Raw genomic sequence first — 26,426 nt, 5'->3', positions numbered from 1 at the left:
TTTATGAACCCGTGTTAGTGCTCAGGTGTTAATTGCTGTAGATGGTGATGGATGGTTGGAATTGGTGGTAAGAGGTGGAGCTAGCTCTGGCCTTTGCCTACAGCACCCCGTGTTACTGGAACTGGGCAAAAAACAGCAAAAGGGTATTCAGACAAGGCAGGACTGAGGGACATAGAAGCCTCATTTAGAGGCTACTGATAAAGATGGGGGGGGGGGGGTTGCTCATCTTTTCCAGCTAAGAGGCCATCATACTTAAACCACCATGAGCAGTGAGACATCACTAACCATGTGCTCTGTCTACCACTGGTTCTTAATGGGGGTCAATAGCCCCCTGGGGGGCTGTGAGCAGGTTTTAGGGAGTCTCAGAAGCAGGACTGGCATTAAGCTCCCTAGGGCCCAGGAAAGAAAGCCACAGCCTGAGCCCCACAGCTTTGTGGGGCTCCCTGTTGCATGGGGCCATGGGCAAGTGCCCTGCTTGCTACTCCCTAATGCCAGCCTCAGGTCTTATAGGGAGAACAACAGTTGTGGCACAGGTGGGCCTTTGAGTTTTTATAGCATCTTGGGGGGGCCTCAGAAAGAAACAAGTTTCAGACTCAACTAAATGAAGGTTAATTCATACTTCATGTGGCTGTCTGCAGGTGCAGACCCAGCAGTGGGTAATGTTTGTTTTCAGGGATCTTTGTAATCAAAAGAGCTAGAAACAAATTGTGTAGATTTGACTACAGCTTTGTAACAAAGCGAGGATGCCCTGGTTATGCAACTGCAAAATCCCCACATGTACATTCCAACAGACCTGTATGGAACAGGCTGTGAAGAACCTGGCATGCCAAGCATTTCACATGTAGGCCAGTGACTACAGTCCAGGCTAATTATATACTAGATGCTAGTAGCCATAACAAAACTGAAAGGGAAGTGGATGTAAGGAAAACAGACACACCAGAACCTAAAGCCAAAGCACAAGGAGAAAGATGTTCTACTCTGGTAAGGCCACAAGTCAGGTGAGTTCTATCAGAGTTGATGAGCAGGTTGTGGCAGGGCACCAAAACTACAGTAACACCTCACTGAATGTTCTAGTTCTGTTCCTGAAAAATGCAACTTTCAGTGAAACAATGTTAAACTAATTCAATTGTCACAAAATTTAATGTAAATGCAGGGGGTTAGGTTCCAAGGAAATTTTTTGGGGGCAGACAAAGGGCATTATACTGTGTACTGTACTGTGGTTGAGAAGTGCCCCTGGCTTACCCCACACAGACGGCGACACTAGGAAGCACCTTTGCAGCAGCAGCTTCCCTGGAGAACAGGCTCAGATTTTGCCAGGAATGCTCCAGCCCCACCTCTTGCTGTCCCTGCTCCACTCCAGGGCCACCTCTTCCCACCCTCACTCCACCTCCTCTCCAGAGCATGCCACATCCTTCCCCCCCAAAGTCCTAAGCACCACCGGACAGGTGTTTGGCAGCCCGTAGGACTTTCTGGGAGGGGGAGGAGCAGAGACACAGCACTTCCCTACTCTTCCCCCTCCCTCCCAGAAAGTCCTAAACACCACCAAACAGCTGTTTGGCAATGGGGGAAGTGCTGGGAGGGAGGGGGAGAAAGCAGAGAAGCTGAACTTGTGCAATGCTCCCTTGTAAAGTCACTGCTCTTCCACAGACGCTTACAAGCAGGCAGCCAAACAATGTTATAAGGGAGCACTGCACAACTTTAAATGAGCATGTTCCCTAACTGAGCAGGGACATAACATTGAAACAATGTTAAGTGGGACAATGTTAAATGAGGAGTTACTGTAGTATGTTTACAAAGGCTAAAATAGTTGTAGACACTTAGGCAAGTCAGTCCACCTAGCTAACATCCTAGGAAACTAAAGTGGTAATTTAGAAACCTGACAGCAGCAGAGAGAAGTGGTTGACACATACCATCCTTAGTAAAATAAAGATATTGGCAATAGCATCATCAGTTTAGAGAACAAGCCATGCCTCAAACCTAATCAAAGCTGATATGTGGAGGGAAATAAATACAAGCCAGTTTCAATTTGCAGGGGCCTGGAAGAGTAGTTGAACTTCACTCAAATACATTTATAGTTAAGGGGAGATGTGGTACTCATGGAGGTCAAGGCCAGACCACACGTGTTTCCTGGAGAATAGCATGGCAGTGAAACTAGGGAGCCTGTAAAAGTGTTTCCTTCAGGCTCCTTTACATAGGCCCTCTAATGCAGAAAACTGGTGGAAGACGTTAGCACTGCTGCTGCTTGATTTGCCAGTGGAAAGGTGGAGAACAACCCTGCAAGCCAGAGAGTGACTCCTAATTGAATGACTAGGACAATTTACATGGGATTGTGAATTCAAAGGGGCCACTGGAGCCTTAAAGTAGACTGAAGGGATTCATTTTTTTAAAAACCTCTTCCGAACCCAAGTTTTCATCCAACTGCTCGTGCTTGTAGCCTTCAGAAATGAGACACCAAATTAAATTTCAGAGGACTTTTATTGAACAAACTATCCACATCACCACCACCAGTGCAAGAATACTTGAGTCTGTACACAGCAAGATCTAGGATCAATCTTAACTTTAATCCCTGAGCAGCAGGTGGAGATTCATATTCACAGTCCCATTGACTTTTGTGCATAAGGGGTTCAGGCCACAGCTACGAATGCTTTACATTCACTCCTGTCTCTGGTAAGCTTTAGTGCTGCATCAGTAACAGCAACCAGCAGGTATGTTTTGCTCCATCTTCTGTCCACTGCAAAGGTACCATATCGGTGTAGAGTCCTCACCCAGTCACTGGAGCACAGATAGCAGAACACTGGTGTCTCCAGCTGTACCAAAGCAAGTAGCCTACATATAAAGTTTCAAGATTAGCTGGAGTCTCCCTCATCTGTGGTATGAAGTAGCCAAACATTTATCCAAGCCAAATCTAACTCAGAAATCTTTATATTAATATAATTATTTTTGAAATTTACAAGTTATTGCAATAAAAACTTTAGCTTTCAGAATAAACATTAAGAATCACAAACTTGGGTTTAGTTTCATAAAGTACAAACATTAAAATACAGAACACAATTATGTACAGAAAGTGACAACATTCTTTTAACTCCATACCTTTTAACTTGATCAAGAAGCAAGAGTTAGCACTCAGTAGGAATCTAAAATGGAACATGGCTGAATATGAATTAAACATGCAAACTGCTTTACATTTAGCAAACTAAACAGCTCTAGTTCAATTTAACTGATTGTTTGGAAGTGGTCTTAACTAATAAAATTGTAAACAAGGAAGTTAGGGGTTTGGCAGTATTTGGTTGCAAACAGCTTGCCATCTGGTGTTGGGTCAGAGAAGGCGATTTCATCAGTGCTTAGGTAACAGCCATACATGAACGTGTTTCTGAAACAGATAAAGGACAGTTATCAGTGTAGTGCAAGAGTTGGTTCAGCCTAGGTATTTATATGGCTCTTATATATAATGCCTGTGTTTTGTTCCCTAACCTCTTCCATACTTTGACAGCATTTCCATTATATATATTATTTTTCAAACGGGGGAGCCATTTTTGTGTAGAGAATTTACTCCATGAAATTTGACATAAAAAGCAGCAGCACAGGAGTGATTACCAGATTTGAAACAGGAGAATATAGCAGGTACAGTACACCTCTAACGCGATATAACACAAATTTGGATATAACGTGGTAAAGCAGTGCTTGGGGGGACAGGGGATGGGGCTGCACACTCAGGCGGTAAGATTTTTTGGCTCCAGAGGACAGGGGTAGAGGTGTACTAGAGCAATTTTATTCAGAAGTTTGGTGGTTTCAGGTTCCCCATAGTAATTGTTACATTTGCTCTATGCATTCTCACATTAAATTTATACTGGAGAACAGTTGGTTGGAGGCATCTGTAGGTCAGTGACCAGAAGGATGCATTCTAAACAGTAAGCAACAGCTAACCAACTATAATGGTAACAGTTCTCAATTAAAGAGAAAATCCATTCATTTCCTATCCCTACAAATCTGAAAGTTCCCGACCACAGAAGCTACTTACCAGAAATAAATTGGTGCTTTAAGAAGTTGCATTACAATAGACATGTGAAATACAGACTGCAATGGCAGACTAAGTATTTATTCATTTTGAAGTCTGACATTCTCAGAGTACTGGGCAGACAGCAACTGTTAACTTAGGGTGTTCTACAAGCGAACAAAGCCCATACCTATTAAATGGTTCACAGGCTATATTCTATTTGGTTAATCACCACCTAGGCTGGGCCTATTTCATGTTTTGAAAAGTGCTTAGCCTTCGCTAAACTCTGGTCTCGTGGTGACTTCAGCAGAAGCAGAGTCTGGCCAAAGCTGAGCACTGTCAAAAATCCAAGCCACAATACTTACATGGTTCTATGCATTTCTCTTCCACCCACCACAATAGCACCAGGGCTCAGACTGATGTCAGACTAAGTGCATATTTCAATCAGTTCTTTGCACTGTTACATGAACCTCTCAGACTTGCTGAATGACATTAGCTTACATTTACTTAATGTTTTTGCTATGAGCACTTTCTTCCCCCTGAAAATAAACCAGGCTGAAATCTTGTTCCCATCATGTGTGCGCCCATATTAATGGCTTACTTACCAGTTTCATTTTGGGAGAGGCATCCCCTTTCCTTACCTGACTACATCCACCATACGATGTGCAATGCCTCTTCTCCGCATCAGGCTGAACACCCAGATTCTACTGATCCCACAAATGGCAGCTTCCGGCTTTATGGAGCAACGCCAGGCACGGTGGTGCTGCAGGATATCTTGATTAGGAGACTGCGGAACATTAGGCTCAGACAGCACCCGGAATGCCTATCAAGGACAAACACTAAATCAAATGAGTCTATCGTGAGGGAAATACAGAAACTCATGCAGGTGAGTTTGCTGCTGTAACACCAGAGGCAATCAACTATTTATTACGTAAAAGCAGCAGAGTGTCCAGTGGCACCTTATAGACTAACAGACGTATTGGAGCATGAGCTTTCGTGGGTGAATACCCACTTCGTTGGATGCATGTAGTGGAAAGCTCATGCTCCAACACATCTGTTAGTCTATAAGGTGCCACAGGACTCTTTGCTGCTTTTACAGATCCAGACAAACACGGCTACCCCTCTGATACTATTTATTACGCTGGTCCTTTAAAGAAAGGTAAATAGTTATATAAACCACCTCTGTCCAACATCTGAATTCAGCTGAAAGTACACTGAATGGAAGATTTTTGCACAAACCCCTAACAACTTGGTTAATTCTTGTCACTTGCATTTTCATGATGGTGAGTGTGTAGAGCTCTAAAACCATCCAGCCAACCCTATTCTCCCGCCCCCTTTACAAGGCCAGGAGTACCTGTGACATAGGTTTAGATCAATGCTAACAACCCCAAGTGTTTGAATGCAATTTTCTTTCATCTTATACAATTAAGATGCTATTTAGAACACATACCTGTTTGATTTGTTCAGCAATTAAACAACCAATTATCTTCCTTTCATTGGACACAAAAAAGTAGGTTTTAATCTTGGATGGGCAGCTTAACACAATTTGTTTAAATCCCAGTTCATTATCTACAAGTTCTCGCACATCTTCTGCCTATAGATGTTAGGACAAGAGGTTCAGAGATGCACGTTAGAGTCTAGGATAGACAAGTTCAGAGAAGTAATCAATTTCAAACAGAGGGCTTGTGCTCCTGAATGGAACCCAGTGATCATCACAATGTCCAACTGCAGAGCATCTAGCAACTCATTAAAAGCACTAGCAGCCTGTGCCAAATACAGCATTTGGTGGGTTTGCACTACTGTGAGATGTATGAACATAAGAACGGCCGGACAGGGTCAGACCAAAGGTCCATCTAGCCCAGTATCTGTCTACCGACAGTGGCCAATGCCAGGTGCCCCAGAGGGAGTGAACCTAACAGGCAATGATCAAGTGATCATCCTCCTGCCATCCATCTCCACACTCTGACGAACAGAGGCTAGGGACACCATTCTTACCCATCCTGGCTAATATGCAATTGGAATAGTCTCCTATGGAATGGTAGAAGCTGGATACATTATAGTATAAAGGCTTGTCTACTCAAATGGACATTCCTCCACAGGTAGAAAGACTCTAAGAGACTCTTCCTATTCTTTAATATCTATCCAACATGCAGCCCATTGTCTTTGTGGAAGCTAGGAGCTCAGCCAGGTACATTGCACACCGGTACAAGGCTCACGTGGCAAAGGCAGCAGATTGGTATTCCTCTCATCTCGTCAGTCATGGAGGGGGGGAAGGGCCCAGCCAAAACTTAGCCTGTGGCTTGAATCATGGGAGTTTTGTTAACCTAGCAGCAGTTGCTGCTCACCAGTGGCTATGTGCACTGATTCCGAATCAGCAGGCAAAGGTTTTCATTGCTTTTTAAACAAAGCACAGTAAAAGCTAAGCCACATAGAAAACCAGCAACTCAAACCAGCACTAGTGCTTTATACTGGGTTAACTCCAGGACTGGGGACTTCCCTCTCCATTTTAGGATACTCTGGACTAATGTATCCCTGCTCAGTCCTCAAATCTCCCTTGGCTCTTCTACTGCTAACCACCATACTACCCGAGCACATATACACCCCCTCTCAGAGCCACTGGGCTTCTGAACAGTGCTATTTTTCTACAGCAACAAAAGAAACCCACTGGGTACTTCCAGCACCTCAGGTAGTTTTACTTCAACATAATCTAGAAAAATAACACAACTGTATGAACATTTCTTTTGATAATCAATTTAGCTAAAGATTTTCCACTGAGCATGAAAGCTGCATGTTTCAGGCTGGATTTTACAGACAAACACAATCCAGAGCATGGAGGACAAGCTCTTACCAAGTGTTTCTACAACAGGGTAGCAAGAGCAATGTTCTACAAGTGACAGTATCCCAAAAGTCTGTTCTTCCCTCAATCAAATACCTTAGGGCCAGATTGTGAACTACTTGCCCTGATGAGCAGTCACTCACATAAGTAGTCCCATTAACTCCAGTGAGACTACTCCTATGAATTAACTGCTCATCATTGTGAATAAGTGGCCCTTAGTGAGGCATCAAGCAACTGAAACAGGTGGCAAATGAGAAAAGTGACAGGCCATTCTCCTTGGTAAGGAGCAGATTGGGTTATGCTGGTAATGTAAGAATAAGATCAAAGGAGTCTTCAGCACTGAGGAATGGCTCATTTGTGTGAGAAAAGATGAACTGGAAGACTAACATGGCTGCCATAGGATTACTTAGCTCCGAAATTTGTAAAGGAGAAAAGTGTTTAACCAAAAGGTAGGTATCAGCCCTATCTGCAGTGAGGTCAGTGACTTGCCCAAAGTCATAGAGGGAGTCTGCGGCAAAGCTGCGACTAGAACCCACATCTCCCACCTCCTGGATCTGTGAATCGGCCACAAGTTCATGCCTCCTCTAAGTATGGTAGAAACCAGCCACGTTAATTCCTTGCAGAGTGATCACTGAGTGAGAGGTTGATCACTAAATATGGATTTCTCCTGACAAGTGGGAAACAAGTGATTATTATTTAGAATTAATATTGTAGTAGCACCTACAGACCCCAGCCCTATCATGCTAGGCACTGTACAGACAAAGCTAAAAAGAAATATTGCACCTTTTTGATGGCATATTTGGGATCATCTGGAAGGACCAAAACCATTTTCCCATCCCAGAACTCTGCAACCACACGCTCTTTCTTCCAACCCTATCACAGAGGAAAAAAAATAAAGTTATCTGCCAGGAAGAAGAAGAAAAAAGGATTCAGCTAAGGCTTCTTTAATAGAACAGTCTCCATAGTTGTAATATGAACCCTAGCAGTTTGCAAGCAGGAAATCAGATCATGTATGTTAACCCATTAGTTCACGTATGTTAAAAGGTAATTGCTGGAATAACAGATAAGTAATTTAATTTGATCATGTTATTTGGATACAAAACCTTTGCCTAGTATAGCCTTAACTCTATACCCAACATAAGTACTACTTCAAAGGTTCTTTGGCAAAAGTGTCAGCCATTGCCTTACCACATATTTAATTCCCTCAAGGAACCGCTGGTGATGCTGGATGTGTTGGGCTTCGTCCTCTGGGCTGGCAGCTGTATAGATCATGCCACATGATTTGCATATGATGGCACCAAAATGCTTCTGTCCAGCGTCCTGTCATTACAAAGGAAAGTCAGAAGTGTCAGAGATGACAGAGGACAACCTTTTGTTTATTTATAGACTATTCAGAACTGTACATAGCACTTCACATATTCAAGGCATATAATGAACATAATCTCTACAGTATGCCCTTCACGAGATAGGGGTCATCGTATGGATAGAAAAACTATAGCAGAGACTAAGGGAATGGCATACGGCCACAGAGTGAGCAGGTGGCAGGACTGGGATTCCATGGTCATTCCTCCAGACCACAGTGCCTCCTGTTGATATCAAGAATTCACTAAGTCGTTCTGTATTTGTTTTGTTTTTTTGGGAAGGCAATGCAGAGACAAGGAATTAAATGCTAAGAATTTTTAAAAAGCAAATAAAATGAATAAAGAACAAACTGTAATAAAAATGCAGCTCTAAATGTAAGGCACGATGGGAGTCCATTGTTGGAGTTCCCCAAGACCTCAGTTCAATTCCAGTCTTATCACTCAGGTTCCTCTATATGACATATAGCAAAGGTACATGGAGTTGATGAGACTCAAACATAGGAAGTTGGCCTCTTCCTTTATATGGTACACTGCATCACAGTTTGAGATTGCCTTGGTTACTTACTCTATAGGAACCAATCCCTGTACAGCATGATCTGTCCACACACTGCCCATGTACGACTTACATTTCTGACTTATAAGGTAAAAAGTAAAGATCTTATCCACTGTTATCTTGCCCACTGTCAATGGTTCCCTGTTGTTTCCCCTTATCTTAGTTAGTACAGACATTCTGTTCCCAGCCTGCTGATCCATTTACAGCCCTAATCCTGTCTCCCAAGAAATGAAGCCTCGCCTATGTCCATTTACCTCCCTAATCCTGACTCCCAAGAAATGAAGCCTCACCTATGTCCAATTACTCATGTCAAGCCAGGCCTATATGCATACAGGTGACTTTAGCTTATTGCAAATGACACACAGGGCTTAATGATGCCATTCGGTCGCATTCCATTGTAAGGCCAGGACTTCAAAGGGAATGAACTATATACACAAGACACCACTAGGTGAGTATTTCATCCCTCATATCTGTTATATGAAACCCTCCATTGATTAAGTGGGGTTGCATTTCAGTCACAGATAAACTCCCAGGTACAGACTGTTTTAGACAACATCCCTACTGTGGTACTGTCCTTCATGACGTCAGTTGTCCACTAATGTGGCTGCAGCATTATGCTGGCTCTGCTCAGGCAACAAATCATGCAGCAGTGGGAAACAGGATTTCTGCGTCCAGCAAATTCACTCCTATGGTATCCATAAAGGCATTTTTAATAGCTAATTCTACAAGTTTTCTATTTATTCACAGATATAGTAAAGCTTTAACCCAAGGAAACCTTAGAAAAAAGAGTTTCACAAATAGTGTCACAATCTTTAGATCTGAAATTTTGGAGAAAGATTTATACAATTCATTAGAGCTGTATACAGTGTTTGAGATTTATATGCAAAGGGACCTAGTATTGGTTAGTCTGAAAGCTCATTTCACTACTACCACATGGTAGTGCAAGCTCCCCTAAGAATGAGTAACAGCCCACAGAGGAATACTCACAATGATCATCTGGTCTTTAAAGTCTTTGCTTAGTTCTTTTGTTTTCTTGCTGGTTTTCTGGAAGGTATGAACCATTTTTGTAGGTGGGCTGAATCCCAGGGGAGAAGCCAGATCATCTGGGAAAGGCTGTGGTCTGAAAGTAGTTTCAGAGTTGCATCTGAATTAGTCATTTCACACTCACAATCAGATTGAATACTGACTTGACTAGCTCCCCAGAACAGACCAGTAAAGGAACTCAAGAGATGTGTGCAGGTTAGTTTTTCCTGTTTCAAGAGACCTTGTACTAAAATTGATAGTAGGAAGCTGGCCTGATGGCAGTGTTGAGATGCAAACAACCAAGGTTCTAAGGGCTGTACCAAAAAAACAAGTCAAGGCTTTGAGGAACATCACTGCCTCTAGACTGTAACCCCAAACCAGTGGCTCTAAAACTGTTCTAGAGGAAGAATACAAGAGCCTACATCTCAGGTGTTATATCTGATCTCAAGCACACTCCATACTGCAGATATGAGTCAACGGAGCTAAGCTGCCAGGATTCCTACTCCTTAAATTCACTGAGGATGGTGGCTATAACAAGGCTGATGACCACTGATCTAAGTGTTCCTGTGCTGAGAGGGAGAGACACAATGGGTGGAAGCCCTTGCTACTCCATACACTCAAACATGGGAGCACCACTCCCTTTTCTTAAAGGGGGATGAGAGAGGAACATGAACTATGAAAATGTTTATGGCTGGGGCATTAATCATACAAAAAGTTGGGACCGTATCTTTGAATGTCCTAAAAGTAACTGTAACTTGGTCTCTCAAGCACATCCTTCACATGCCCTCAGACCACCTCTTCCCTTGCGTTCAGCTCCAGCAGTAGACATTCTGAGATTCTGAAATAGGTACCAGATTTAGATTAAAAAATTGGAGGCATTTTCAGGGAAAGGCCCTCAATTCTGGGACTCAATTCTCCATTCTGGTCCAACGGAGAAAAAGTTTTGCTAACTTTTAAAACAAATAGTAAGGCTAACAGAGGGCATGGGTAGATTGAGGGAAGATCTGGAAAGGACTGTTCATGAGACTATTGATCCAGATGGAGTCTTTATATGAATTTTTAAAAACATTGATAAGACTTGTGCTTTGGGGATGCACATATTAAAATTGTTAATAAATAAGTAGTGCTTTATAGATTTACCTTTAGTGCTTTAGCTATACGCAAGCTGACAGGGTTACTTTAGGAACTACCACTTTAAATTTGCTAACTGTTGTACAATAACCTTAACATAGGATTAACAGAGATAAGCACTGAACAATTTTCTAGGTTTAGATGCCAAGGAGAATCCCCAAAGCAGAAAGCTAAAGTATAGTTCTTGTAGAAAAAGTTTCTACTCATCTATTCCCAAGGGACAGTGTAGGAGGTCACAGCAAATCCAAGGCCATATTTTAGTTAATCACAAACACCAGGAATTTGGCATATTCCAGAATTCCATTTGCATCAATATGGAAGGTATTTGAAAAGCCCCCACCAGGGAGCAATGTAAATATGTAATCAGATCTCTCTCTCTCGCTCACTCTTAAGTGGCAGAGAATTATAAGTTTGACAAGTGTTTTAAAATTGTTGTAGCTCTGAAAGAGCCAAAAAAACTAAGTGATTTTATGTTCACAACAAATTCAAATCAGAATGTTTTGATTACTAGCAATCTGCGCCAAAGAAAGATGATTAAATAAGACAGAGGGATTAGTGGTTTTGGTTCTGCATGGGAAAACAGAACATTTCCACTGGAAACATAATATGGCAATGGATTTGTCAAACAAAGAAGTAATCAGAGTCAGATACATTAGCATGAGCATATTCTACAAGGAAGATTGTTTGCAGGGCCATACTAATCTATTTAACAGCACAAGGTGTTAATATTGTTACAGATAATCACACAGATCAATCCTATAAAGTTATGCACTATAATGAAGGGCAATGCTAAAGGCCAGTGCCCAACAGACCTTTGAAAGACATGCTCAAGTAGATAAGGGTTGGGTTAGAACAAAGGGGAGAGAGAGAATAGAAAACAGAAGCCTCAATTCTTTTCACATCTGCATGGCAACTTTTATCTTCTCTATATTGCAATCCCCTTTTCACACAAAAAGATGGTGTGAACACCAGTGGCATTGGGTATTATGGAAAGGCTGATCAGCTGAGAAACATTGACGGTGCCGTATCAGGTATAACCACATCATACTCCTTATGCAGTTAAAGATTTACGGAGAGACAACACTTTAACCAGTGCAATTATATTAAATCTATGAACTTCTCAGATGGTTGAAGTTACTTCCCAGTGTACCAGATACTCTGACGCTTCTGGAACAGTCATATTGCTAACATTAATCACCATAACATATAGAAAGCCACACTACTAAAGAGCAGCAGAAAGGTAGTCTACCAAACTGACATCAAGATTAAGTAGTGACAGTATTTTAGAACATTCACATGGGCAAGTTACACAAGCATTCCGGGAACTGTAGTTCAAATAATTTCAGTAAACATGACTTTACTTCAGAAACGGTAACTATTTCACTAGTTTGAAACTTAATATGATAGTCAGAGATGGAAAAATATTACTAGGTTATCAAGTCCCTCTGCTAAGGCCCGATATTCTCTTCCTCCATTCCACTAGACAATTTTTTTTATTTATATTACAGCATAAGAACATAAGAACGGCCGTTCTAGGTCAGACCAAAGGTCCATCTAGCCCAGTATCTGTCTACTGACAGTGGCCAATGCTAGGTTCTCTCCCTCTGGGGAACCTAACAGGCAATGATCAAGTGATCTCTCTCCTGCCATCCATCTCCATCCTCTGACAAACAGAGGCTAGGGACACCATTCCTTACCCATCCTGGCTAATAGCCATTTATGGACTTAACCACCATGAATTTATCCAGTTCTCTTTGAAATGCTGTTATAGTCCTAGCCTTCACAACCTCTTCAGGTAAGGAGTTCCACAAGTTGACTGTGCGCTGCGTGAAGAAGAACTTCCTTTTATTTGTTTTAAACCTGCTGCCCATTAATTTCATTTGGTGACCCCTAGTTCTTGTATTATGGGAATACGTACATAACTTTTCCTTATCCACTTTCTCCACATCATTCATAATTTTATATACCTCTATCATATCCCCCCTTCGTCTCCTCTTTTCCAAGCTGAAGAGTCCTAGCCTAATCTTTCCTCATATGGGACCCTTTCCAAACCCTTAATCATTTTAGTTACCCTTTTCTGAACCAATTCTAGTGCCAGTATATCTTTTTTGAGGTGAGGAGACCACATCTGTACACAGTATTCGAGATGTGGGCGTACCATGGATTTATATAAGGGCAATAATATATTCTCAGTCTTATTCTCTATCCCCTTTTTAATGATTCCTAACATCCTGTTTGCTTTTTTGACTGCCTCTGCACACTGCGTGGACGTCTTCAGAGAACCATCCACGATGACTCCTAGATCTTTTTCCCGACTCGTTGTAGCTAAATTAGCCCCCATCATATTGTATGTATAGTTGGGGTTATTTTTTCCAATGTACATTAGTTTACATTTATTCACATTAAATTTAATTTGCCATTTTGTTGCCCAATCATTTAGTTTTGTGAGATCTTTTTGAAGTTCTTCAGTCTGCTTTGGTCTTAACTATCTGGAGCAGTTTAGTATCATCTGCAAACTTTGCCACCTCACTGTTTACCCCTTTCTTCAGATCATTTATGAATAAATTGAATAGGATTGGTCCTAGGACTGACCCTTGGGGAACATCACTAGTTACCCCTCTCCATTCTGAGAATTTACCATTAATTCCTACCCTTTGTTCCCTGTCTTTTAACCAGTTCTCAATCCATGAAAGGACCTTCCCTTTTATCCCATGACAGCTTAATTTACGTAAGAGCCTTTAGTGAGGGACCTTGTCAAAGGCTTTCTGGAAATCTAAGTACACTATGTCTACTGGATCCCCCCTTGTCCACATGTTAGTTGACCCAGTACATACATGACCTAACTGAGATCAAGGCTCCATTGTGCTAGGCCAGATAGATACACATAGGAGACAATCCCTGCTCAGAAGAGTTTATAAACTAAAATGACAAGTCAGACAAAAGATGGGGAAAGTAAGGCAGAGATTAAGTAATTTACCCAACATCACACAAGTAAAGTGTTGTAGAGCCAGGAACTGAACCCACATCTCTAAATTCCAAGTCTGCAGCTTAGCCCAAAGAAAGAATAGTGTTTCATCTGCCCTCTCAAAAAATAAGATCCAACATTTTCACATCTTAATGATGGCTATTTCTCATCCCTCACCACATCTCACTGGTAAAGAGAAACTGTTTATTATTTTTGGAATTTATGGTCTCGTATTTTTTAAAATCTGATTTCTGGAGGTATTGTTCAAACTTCTGTCTCATTCTTGGAGAGTGTTAGAGTAAGACAGACATACCTTGTTTTGTTGATTGAGGGTGTACTGAATATGGGATAGACAACATCTGCTGAAGGGGACACTGGAAAGAGTCACACAATTTGTTAGTATTAGACACAATGACGATACAAAACGTGGATATCTAGAAATGGGACCAGTAATTTCAATTGATACACAAGCATGAAAAACTCTGAACTCCCAATAACCAAGGGTTTACATTGGCATTAGAAAATTTTTGGTACTGCAACAAATAAAAACCCATTCCATTTTTTTTTATATTGAACTAGCTATTTTTGATCCAATTAACTATTGACAACATATCCTGTGCTTTATGCTATGAAAAAAATTGTTGCAAGTCAGGGCAAACCAAATCTCCAGTAGAACCTTCACCAGGGAATGTGAAAATTTATATTAGAGCAAACTGTTGCATCAATAGCTATAGTCTTCTGCAATTAATAAAATTACGTCTAACGCCATTTATCATAACCCAGACTTGCCCAACTTGTGAAGCCATGAATACAGGGTATGTTTTAGCTATGAGATCACAATCTTATCAGAGAAAGCGTGATGTCACAAATTCAGCACTAGACTTCACTGCAACAGGAGAAATTTCAGTCCATTTTTTAGCAAAACGGAGGACACAGAAGCAAGATACCAATACATGGGCAAGCCAGAAGAGAGGCCTAAGCAGTAATTTTATAATCAATCCCTTTAAGTAAAAGAAAAATACTCTATGAAGTTGAACTACATGATTTCTTACTTAGTGAACTTGGGACATAAACGTCATGACAGATGCCTAGACCAATACAGTGCAGCACTATTTACCTTTATTATTCTCTGTTGGAGACTGACTGAAAGGAATATTCTCTTGATTATCCAACTCACGGTTTATGGAGGATCCAGCTTCATCCGTGTTCTGTAATACAGATAAACATTCTCAAAGACCAAAGAAAAACTGTCAGTTTGACTTAGTTTCCAGTTTGCTAGTTACACAATCTCACGTAGCTCAAGTGCTCAGGGCGTAGGCCAAATGTGGCCAAGGATATTCTGAAATGCAACTAACAGCCTTTATCCTCTTCAATACAGAGACGTGGTTTTCAGAGGCTAGAGAGTCCACCATGTAATGCTCCACCTTGAGTTGAACATTACTGAATAATATTGTATGCTGGAAACTGCAGTCTCATGGGCCGCATCTCAGTACTGAAGAAACTGCTTTTTAGGGGCCAAAAGTTATTTATGGCCAGGTTTATGGCAAGTTGTCGATGTCCCTCATGTGCCTTTCTACTACTTCTAGCTGCAGAGTTCTGTAAGATTATTTCTTCATTTCAACATTTTTGGTATCCTGGTCCTACACTGGTGTCTATAATTCTGAAACTGCAAAACCTTTGGGAATTTCCTGCAAAGATTCAATGAATGACCATGCTAGATTGATTTTTACCTTAAACTTCTGCCCACTTCTAGTTTCTATAACAACTAGAACATATTAATCCTCCCCTCCCCATTACCAAAACCATAATCCCATGGACAGCCACCAACTAAAACCATCAGCTCAAACAAGAGCTGTTTGAGACTAGATCAAGGCACAAAGTTGGCCTATAATTTTGTGATAGCAAATCCAGTGATACAAATTCATTTCCATTCACCCAAGGCTTCTTGAAAATGCAGTTTATTATCCTAAAAGCCTGCAATCACAGCAGTCCAGCTGCTTTGAAGTTATATTTTTTATTTTATATGCAAGATTGTTGACGTCCCCAACATTTGTATTTTATTAATGTTGTATTGTAAAAACACACTGGCAATCAAGTAAGGAATGCGATGGATACATTAATACAGGAGAAGTGAACAAAGAAGGCAATAAATAGCTCTTTATTAAACCAACACAGAAGTATAAAACTCATTAGTCCAATAAAAGCTATTACTCACCTTGTCTATTGTTTCCCTTCAAGGACCAGTACAGCTATGAAAAAGTATTCCAATACCACTTATCCTCTCCTCCAAACACCTTTTAGGTGCCAGAAACGGCAGTAAAATGTAACATTAGGTATAATGAAATAGGCCCCAAACCTGGTTTGCATTAGGTATTTTATTGCTGCACTCTTCCATTGTCAATCTTACCTGTGGCATCTATATGCTGAGTTAGAAACCAGAACCTATCTTCAAAACTAAACAATTCTCTAGCAATCCACAAAAGTGAGACTTAGCGGGAGCTAACTGGTCAGTGTTGATTTTTGAGATCCATTTTTAAATTTAAACCATTTGAGTGCTGAACATGCTTTCGATCCTCATACAAGGTATGTTTTTAAGAGTCATACCCTTACTCTGTCCCTAGAACTAGAGGCCCCACTTTTCAAAGGCCTAGTGATTTTAGGTGCCTCATTGTCTGAGGCATCCTAAAGAAGCCTGGTTGGGAATGCTCTGACCTAGCTAAAAATTAGGCCCCTATAAGTTATCTCAGGTTGTACACTGTAACACTGATGCATCCAAAATCACTAGACACTTTTGAAAGTTTGGGTCAAAACATTTGGCCATTTTGAATTTCACTCTTTTTTATTATGCAACCACCTCCTCTCTGGTCTCCCTAATACCCACCTTACTCCACTAGTCTATTCTGCAGACAGCAGCTAAAATCCCTTTCTTCACCCACCACAAAACATGTCACCACATCTTTGAACCCAAGCCTACACCATTCTTCTTTGACTTGCTTCTGCACTTTCTATCGTTCCTATTCTCAGCTTCACATCTTCTCTGATACTACCGCCTATGTCTGAATTCCCACCCTGTCTCCAAGTCTACATACACCAAGCTACCTATTACCAAAAGAAAGATGCTCTAAGGTAAAAGTTTCCCCCAAATCTCACTATGCATTCACTTTTCCATCGGTTTGGACTTAGCTCCTCTCAGAACATCTCCTTTCTTGTATAGCACTGAACAGAGTGCCAGTGTTTAATAAGTTATTCCTGGGGGAATTCTGTGCCAAAAATTAAAAATTCTGCACACAATATTTTAAAATTCTGCAAAATTCTACATATTTGTCAAAACACCACAATATAATCATGCCAGTTTAAATTATTTTGGTAATTTATTTCAAAATATCTGTCAGCAAGTATGTTTCCAACAATACAGACAGCAAAAGAGATTCAGGAAATGTTTTCTGACAACTAGATTCCTTACTAGACATATTAATACAGAACTTTGAGTAATAATTCATTTAAACTACAATCCAAAACATTTTTCCTGGACCCCTCAGAAGTGTTGCAAAGGCTTGAGGAAGTTAGGGGTAACAGAGGAGCTGAGGGAGAGGGAAGTAATTGCTGGGAAGGAGCCTGGGAGTGAACCTGTAGGGTTGTTGGGTGTGGGTGGGAAAAAGTACAGAATAGGTTTTTTGGGGGAGGGGGGAACTGTTAGGGAGTTGGGGAGCCTTCCCTGTGCAGACACTGACTGACCCCTAGCTTCTCCCATTCAGTCAGGCACATCTGCCCCATCCTCATGTGTCCCTGCATCCCACTTCCCCCATCCCCATGTGTCCCTGCCCCCCCCCCACATCCCCTTCCTCCATCTCCCACACCCCTATTCCCATTCAGCCCCTGCCCCAGTCTGTCCCCCCACTAGACCTTCTAAACCCACCTACCCCCCCTCCCAGCAGCCCCATGTGCTCCGTTCTGTCTCTCCCTCCCCATATCCTGTGCCTCCTAACCGAGCAGGGTGCTGTGAGGAACCCCTGCTGTGAGGAACGCAGCCAGCTGCTACTGCTGGTGAGCCACCTGCTCTCTGTTCTGATGCCACAACAGCCTCTGGTGGGCCGAAGGTGCAACTGCAGTACCTTGTCAGCAGAGAAAAAATGTGCAGGGAACAGTGGTGCAAAATCCCCCCACCCCTTTATCTTGTACTGCTCCTTATCTTATACTGAAGAGCCACTGTCCTCAGAAGCTAGAAGTTTAAAATGTTTTGGATAGAGACTAACTCAGTAAATCCATTGTTACTGCTTCACTTAAGCATAAGCAGCTTGGGTTTATTCTCGCACCCTGGGCTGGGGAATCTGTAGAACCGGCACACTCAGACTCTACAAGGAATTATTCTAGGGCAATCTTTGCATTCAAGATTGGAGTTCATTTGTAGCATTCCTATGTCACCACTCAGGCTGCACTGGCTGCCAGCAAAGGTGCAAACAGAATCCTCAGGACCCAGGAGAAGTCAATTCTTCATTTTACTTGCCTGACACTGAGGCCAACAAGGAAACATCCTAAAGAGAATACCTTGACAGGGACCTTGGGAATTCTGGCTTCCTCTGGAGACTTGAGCCTGATCTTTTAGGATCAGGTAGGGTATGCTATTATCAATTCCCTGGAACTGCAGGGAACCCATGGCTTCGCAAACCTCTTGGCACAGTAAAAACAAACAGTTGTAATTATTTGATGTCCTTTCCATTTTATATTATGCCTCTCAACAGATTTTTTTTTTAAAGTGAAGTCAATATTTTTGCATGCAATACTTATTGGTAGACTTAATTACCAGCCTAATTAGGACACAAAGGGGATATAAGTGTAGACAGAGTGCATTAAAGGTGGATTACAAAGAACAAATATATTGTGTTTGTGCCCTTATGGTTAAGATTATGAAGGCAACCTGAAAGTTTCCCAACTACCAAGTCATATCCCACCCTCTTTTTAAAAAATAAAATAAAAAATAATTTAAAAAAAGGTATTACAATTTCTGGTAATGTCTACCCTGAAGACTCTGTGGCGACTGATGATCTAGTTAAATGACAACACAAGATTTAAGAGACCAAGCTGACCAATTAAAAGGGTAAGAGATTTTTAATCTAACAGTTTAAGCCTGCATTTTTACTAATTGTGCAACTCTTGCACCTAGTACACTTGGGAGAAAGGATGGCTTTGTTGAAGATTCAACACTGACCCTTCAGTTAAAGTGTGACACAGACCAGGAGAATGCTCGGACTATAAATCTGAGCCTCAACAAGTCCTCCAGCCAAACAAGAAAGGCCACACTTCATATTCTTGATATTTATAAGGTTTTAAAAAAGCAGATTTTTTTTTAAAAATTGTCTTTTATGCTGCATTAATAAAAGCAAAAAAGGGTATGAATCCAATTTTACTAAAACTCCTTTTGAGTAAGCTTTCCTCTCATCTAACCCAAACCTAAATAGCAATAGTGACCAGTGAATGGGAACAAAACAGCAATGAAGAGATGAGAGTTCAATTCTCAAGACTTCTCTGTAAATTTACATATGTCATTAAAAGTATGTATTGAAGTTATTAGTTTCAGTGCTGCCCTACTCCACAACAGCCTGCATCCACATGCTCAGGAATTCAAAACCACACTGACAAAGCTTTCTAGTTACTGCCTGACGTCACATGAATCAGGAGTAAATCTTTAAGGAATATCTTTCTTTGATAAAGCTCTGGAACATGCCTTGCTTAACGTACCATACACTTTCCCCATGCCTCAGAACGACTAGAACTAGCAATGCAACTACATCCTTGCTGAACAAAGCAAGTACGCACTTTTAATATACAGACATATCTTAAGTGACACACTCAGTGCTACTTACCAGGTTCCTTGTATCAGTCTCCTCTGGAGTCAAAGGCTTTGAGGAATCAGAGCGACTAAATGGGATCAATTCAATTTTCTGCATTGAGATCTTCAATTTGTGAATGACCTCCTTCTTTTGACTTATGCTATTGGTCAATTTCTTGCTATCCTCCTCTCTATCTTCATTCCCCTTCTTCTGGGGCACACTTGCATGTATTAATACCTCACCGGCCTTGGCAACTTCCTTTTTATCATCTGAGTCAAACTCTGTATCTCCAGATAGTCTCAGCTGGTCACCCTCTGCTGCAGAACTAGAGAGAAGCTGGGGGGATTTAAGGCCTGAAGGCTGCTTTTTAGGACCAGAATGGGATTTCTTCCCAGTAGAAAAGAATGCTGCTCCCATCTGGAGCTTCAGCAGGGGTTTCATTTTCATGCTTAGGACACGGAAAGGAGCCTCCATTTTCTTTTCAATTGGACGAATAATGTTCTCCTTTTCCACAACAGGTTTGACAGGGGCTATATCTACCTTGGCTTTCTTAGAGTTTCTTGGTAAAATCTTGGTGTGCCTAGAATCAGTCTGACGTTTGGATGTTTTTGAGCTTGTATTCCTGATGAGGTTCATATTTCCCTGTACTTTCGCCGTCCTATTGGCACTGGGGAGGTCTCCATCATTGTCCCTCCAACTAAGAGGGCAGCTTTCATTTACCAGTTTCCTCTCCAGTGGGGTGAGGTACCGGTTTTCTTTGTTGTAGAAAGATGCCGCAGGCACAATGGGCTTGTATGGGCAGCCAGACTTTGGAGACACTTTACCCAGGAACTCCCTACACGTTGTCATTGGGATGCTGGCTATCTGAAGAGGGGAATTATCAAGCTTCCTTGACATGGAGGATTTCAGAGGTGAAGCCTGGTTTTCTTTATCCTCATCACTAAATCCAGGTGACCATTTTGTTCGAGAAGCAAAGGTCCGATTTGTAGATGTCTTGACTGGAGACAGATCCGCAGTGATGTCCATCATCAATTTTTTTGCTGGAGTCCCAAGTGCTAAGAACATGCTACAAAAAAATAAATAAAACAAACATTTCCCTCTTCTACAGACTGGAGAATCCTTAGGCACAGTCACAACTCTGTTTAAGTCACACTAAAGTTTCTCTTAAAATAGTTTCCTCTATTGGTAAATAATGACAAAAATCTATCTAGGGTGTTTTGGTTTTTTTAAACCACACTCACTGTAGCATTTAAGCATCTTAATAAAGAGCTATATATTACCTTCCATCTGCAGTTTCTATAAATGTCACTGGGACCTGCAAATATGGACAGAGGGCAGCACAAGGTCTAGGATTTTTCCACTAATAATAGTGACAAATAGATCTCTTTGCCTGCCCCATTAACCCAGACTTACAGAAGACTAAGTCAGTTTAATCTTTTTATCATAATTTGTAAGTCTATATATTCTATTAGATGTAGAATCTTTTACAGCTTAGGGTTCCTTTCCACCTTAAAAAAAAAAGCTGTCAAACTGTTCAGTACAATACTTGTATAAAGTATTATGCATTACTAAAGAATGAAAAAGCCACTTAAGTTATTGCATTTCATAACTGTTCCCCCACATTTTACAGTAAAAGCATTGAGGGAGTTAAAACATTTCTTCTGTTCTCAGTACATGAGGTGAACCATTAAAGAATTTATTTTCAGTGTAACAAATAGCAAAGACAAGATTATGAACAGATAAACACACCTATCAGAGCTAGTAGAACTACGATTCCTTTTTCTTGGAGTAACAGCTGCCATCTCAATAAAGTGCCTGAAAGTAAGAAAACATTTCAAGATATAATTTATGAAGCTATAGTACACACAAATGTAACTGTATTATAAATGATATAATATTCACTCTTTAATAGTATTACAGATATTTTAAGGCTAAGTAAAAAAAAGTTAAGCACATGCATACCAACCTAAAAAAGCCACTTTCCATTGGTTTCTAGAGCAAACATTTTCTTATTTTTTAAGAAAAACATTTAAAGGAAAATGACTGTTCCTAAACCTAATTTCCAAAGACCTTCCATCTCCCAAATATCATGGCCCATTAATCTCAAACTTTCCCAAAAAAACCCTTCTCTTGGCAGGGGACCACACATGAGACACTTCAAGCAGAAAGGATTTATGAAGTAACCCTTTTGAGAAGACAAGGAAAAGAAAGAACAGGAGTACTTGTGGCACCTTAGAGACTAACAAATTTATTTTAGCATGAGCTTTCGTGAGCTACAGCTCACTTCTTCGGATGCATAGAATGGAACACACAGACAGGAGATATTTATACATAGAAAAGAAAGAGCCCCAATCAGTACTGAAGCAAAATTAAAGTATTAAAGGCCATTTCTTATGTGCCATGTACAAATGCATCAGTGTACCTCAAGATATATTTATTGCATAATGCCAGTGTGCCTAAAAAGCCTTTTACATAGTTTATTGAGTTTGGTATTATGAGGCTACAAGAAAGATAGGAATTTGGGGAGACAGCATAAATAGGGCCAAACCATTTTACAGCAATGTTTAAACGTCGGTTCCCAAATTTGATTTAAGCCATAATGTAGATGGAGTTACAATGATGCTGGAAAAGTCTCTTTACATTAGCTAATCCTCATGGAACATAAGAACTAAAATCCCAGCTCAGACAGTGGTCCCTGTAGTCAAGCATCCTATCTTCAATGGTGACCAGTACCAGATGCTTCAGAGGAAGGTGCAAGAAACCTGGATAAGGTATAATCTGCCAATAATCAGATTCCTCCTGACCTACATCAGTTAGCAGTTCACTTCTGCCTGGAAGCATGAGGGTTTATAACCTATATAATAAAAAATTTGCTATCCTAACTAATAGGACTCCGGATAGTCTCAATATCCATGTAAACATCCAATCCTTTTTTTTGAATCCTATTAAGCTATTGGCTTCAATCATATCTTGTGGCCAAAAGTTAGTTATGCATTGGGTAAATAAGTATTTCCTTTTATCAGTTTGAAATTTATTGCTTTTCAATTTAATGTATGTCCACTTGTTCTTTCTTTATGGGTAAGGTAAATAAAAGTATCCAATTTGGGGGGGAGGGATAGCTCAGTGGTTTGAGCATTGGCCTGCTAAACCCAGGGTTGAGTATCAGAGGGATAGCCGTGTTAGTCTGGATCTATAAAAGCAGCAAAGAATCCTGTGGCACCTTATAGACTAACAGATGTTTTGCAGCATGAGCTTTCGTGGGTGAATACCCACTTCTTCAGATGCAAGGTTGAGAGTTCAATCCTTGAGGAGGCCACTTTGGGATCTGGGGCAAAAAACTGGTCCTGCTAGTGAAGGCAGGGGGCTGGACTCAATGACCTTTCGAGGTCCCTTCCAGTTCTAGGAGATTGGTATATCTCCAATTATTACCTTATTCTTTTTAGGGGGAGGGATAGCTCAGTAGTTTGAGCATTGGCCTGCTAAACCCAGGGTTGTGAGTTCAATCCTTGAGGGGGCCACTTAGGGATCTGGGGGAAAAATTGGTCCTGCTAGTGAAGGCAGGGGGCTGGACTCAATGACCTTTCAAGGTCCCTTCCAGTTCTAGGAGATTGGAATATCTCCAATTAATATTAAATTAAATTTACTTTTTCTACACCATTAATTTTGCATATCTCAGTCATATCCATTTGTCTTCTCTCTAAACTAAAAAGCCCTACCTATTTCCATATGGAAGCTGGTCAAGCATCTAGAGAGTGAAGAACTATCAGATGAGAGTCTTACCCCAGAGAGGGACAGCAGCATTCTGCATTTATCACTTGCTCTTCCCTGCTCCACTATTTGATCTAGAGTTGTGAGTTACTTTGCAAGCAATCAGCGCTTTACAGTGCTGCAGAGCCACCAAGCCCACTGCTTGCAATTCTACTTTTTTTTTTTAAACTTTCCTTCCTAAACACGCATAATAGCCAGAAAATTATGTGCAAAATAGCTAAAAATGACCACAACCTTCCACTTTCTTTGGGCACAAACAGAACAAAATATCATTTTTTCCTTCTTTACATGGTAACCCAGGCAGGTACATAATGGGGATGGGAAAACATGAGAGATGAAAGGTGTGCATAAGTGATTTGTTATTATTATTATTCACAGTAGCAGCTAAGGATCAACCAAGAACAGAGCCCCAATGTGCTAGGCACTGCACTAACACCATGGCAGACAGGGAGGCGGGCTAGCTTAGTGGTTTGAGCATTGGCCTGCTAAACCCAGGGTTGTGAGCTCAAACTTTGAGGGGTCATTTAAGGATCGTGGGCAAAAATCTGTCTGGGGATTGGTCCTGCTTTGAGCAGGGAGTTGGCCTAGATGACCTCCTAAGGTCCATTCCAACCGTGATATTCTGTGACAGTCCCTGACCTAAAGAATTTACAATCTAAATAGACCAGACAGACACATGGTGGGGGAAAGGGTAGCTTAGAACACACCAGCAGAACGAACAATGGCTATATCTACACTGATAGCAGGGGTAGACTACTGGCATTACATGTGGTAGCTACACACCACAGTGAAAGGCTCTGGCAGGGAGGAACATCACAGATTTGGGGGGGGAGCATTGTTTAGACATGAAGGAATCCCATGTAGGATATAAAGCCTGGGGGTTCAGCCATGTAGCACATGTTATTCTGCTAAGCCCTGTCTCACTACCTATACTGCTATTTATAGCTATACTAGCTGAGCATGCAGAGCCCCTACCAGCTCCACACTCCCGTAAGTGTAGACGTAACCAGTGTGATGGCAGCCAACAGCACTTCAGCGCCAGGATTGTTGTCGTTTTCCTTTTCGGGGGGCGGGGGGAAAGAGGGAAGGGATTAGTAAGAAATAGAGGGATCAGCAGAAATAACATGGGCGGGGGAGGGGCAAAGGGATCGGAGCAGGAGAGAAGGGGATGAGGGAGGCAGGCGTGGAGCTGAGCTGAGGGGCGGGGGGGGGGGGAAGGGAACAAACAGCCAATAAGCCGAGGGCAAAGTCCACTCAAAACGATACAACATGCCCGGAGGCGCCCTGTTCTAGGGGAGCCCGGCTGGCTCCTCCGGCAGGGCTTCCTCAAGGCCCCTGGGCTCGGGGAGGAAGCGTCGCTCCTGCACGGTGCCGCTGGGCGGGGCTGTGAGCCCTCGGGCGCCAGGGGCCCTGAGGTGGGAACCGCCCCCCCCGCTCCGGGCACCGGGAGCTCACCCCACGCTGCTGCGGGGGCGGGTCGTGTTCCGCGCCCTAGGGAGCCGCACGGGTAAGGGCCATGTTAAGCCCCATCCCCACATGTCGCGCACACCCCCGGGACCCGGAGGGCGCACGCAGCCCCCCTCAGGCCGGGAGCCGCTGACCTCAATGCCCGAGACCGCCGCCGCTCTTGATGCGAGAGAGGCCCGGGGTCAGCCGCTCCCTACAGCTCAGGCCGAGAGGTCCGGCCGCGCCCGGGCAAAATCACCTCAGCGCTGCTCCCGCCGCCGCCAACCGCCTCGCCTTCGAATCCGCGCGGGCTCCGCCGCCTGCCGCGCGCGCCCCACTCCCACCCCTCCGTCACGCGCCGAGCCCGCCCCTCGCCGCCGGCCAGCCCGGCTCCCATTGGTCACATCTGTCGTCATTCGCCAGCCCTCACGTCCATTGGCCAAGCCTCTTCGCTTGTGGACACGCCCCCGACGGCGTGAGGAGCGCCATCCCCACTACCGCCTGCCAGCCAATCAGAGCTCTGGAACGCACGCGGAGCGCTCAGCTGCTATTGTCAACATGGGCCCGCCTCACCCAGTCCCGGAGACTGCAATTCCCACCATGCACTGCAGGAAAAAAGGCGGTCTTCTACGATGAAGTCCTGTCGCAATGCTTGCCGGAAGCTGTAGTCCTTTTGCGTCACAGCTCGAGCGAAGGGGAGCATTGCACGCTGGGATGTGTAGTCACAGAGGACTGCAGCCCTGTGAGCAGAATAGAGTATTGCATGCTGGGATCTGTTGTCTGCAGTAATGCATACTGGGAACGGTGTGGCCATAGCAACCACCACAGTACAGTCCCATGGCCATGGTGTGTTATAACATAGTCCCTCCCACATGTTAATTCTTCTGTTGCAGACAACCTCTTTAACCCACTGCAGATCAGGCCTCAGTCTTACTGAACGCTTATTGACTTCCTATTGATTGTGCCTTTGGCACTAGGGTGACCAGATGTCCCGATTTTATAGGGACAGTCCTCATATTTGGGGCTTTTTTTATATGGGCTTCTATTACCCTTCCCCCCCGCACCCCCGTCCCGATTTTTCACATTTGCTATCTGGTCACCCTATTTGGTGCTGTAATTCAGACTATGTGTCCCAGAATGAGGCACTAAGCCCCCCCATCTACATTAGAGAAATTTGCACCAATGCAACATTAAATACCCCCAGCAGTGGCCGAAGTGGCACAGAACCAGAGCTGCAGGCCCACCAGATCTGTGGGCTAACCACGGCTCCATCGCCTACAAGACCTTACAGGGCCGGCTACGAGCCAACCAACTAACAGCCATGTTTGCAAAAGAACTGCAACCTGCATGCGCACAACCTACTACAACAACAGTTCCCGGACCGCCCAGGTGACAGATCTGCGCATGCGCGCAGTCCGCCTACTCTCCCCCACCGCTAATTGCGTTCTGAGGGAGGCGCATGCGCACAGGAGGACGCATGGCCTCTGCTTGGCGCACGCGCCGAAAGTACGCTCCCACCCT

At 42.7% G+C, this 26,426-nt stretch overlaps 1 protein-coding gene across 4 annotated transcripts; it reads right to left on the bottom strand.

Annotated features, from left to right (window-relative positions):
- Positions 1–2,540: 2,540 nt before the first annotated feature.
- ESCO2 (establishment of sister chromatid cohesion N-acetyltransferase 2) lies at positions 2,541–25,222 on the bottom strand. 4 transcript variants are annotated; one of them, XR_006578433.1, is made up of 12 exons: positions 25,061–25,196; positions 21,441–21,506; positions 19,725–20,757; positions 14,981–15,071; positions 14,177–14,237; positions 9,732–9,864; positions 8,019–8,150; positions 7,614–7,703; positions 5,445–5,588; positions 4,636–4,817; positions 3,091–3,370; positions 2,541–2,826 (listed from the first exon to the last, which is right to left on the bottom strand). XR_006578433.1 is itself a non-coding variant. In XM_045011607.1 (11 exons), the coding sequence occupies exons 2-11, from the start codon at positions 21,491–21,493 to the stop codon at positions 3,238–3,240; spliced, it is 2,052 nt and encodes a 683-aa protein (XP_044867542.1). In that variant the 5' UTR covers positions 21,494–21,506; positions 25,165–25,222; the 3' UTR covers positions 2,541–3,237. The 4 variants fall into 4 exon arrangements, 3 of the variants coding, with proteins under 3 accessions (XP_044867542.1, XP_044867541.1, XP_044867543.1); XM_045011607.1 differs by having other exon boundaries at positions 2,541–3,370; positions 25,165–25,222; XM_045011606.1 differs by having other exon boundaries at positions 2,541–3,370.
- Between the last annotated feature and the right edge of the window lie 1,204 nt (positions 25,223–26,426).

Source organism: Mauremys mutica, chromosome 3 (assembly GCF_020497125.1).
Source record: "Mauremys mutica isolate MM-2020 ecotype Southern chromosome 3, ASM2049712v1, whole genome shotgun sequence".
Classification (NCBI taxonomy): Eukaryota; Metazoa; Chordata; order Testudines; family Geoemydidae; genus Mauremys; species Mauremys mutica.
This window is presented reverse-complemented; position numbering and strand designations above follow the sequence as displayed.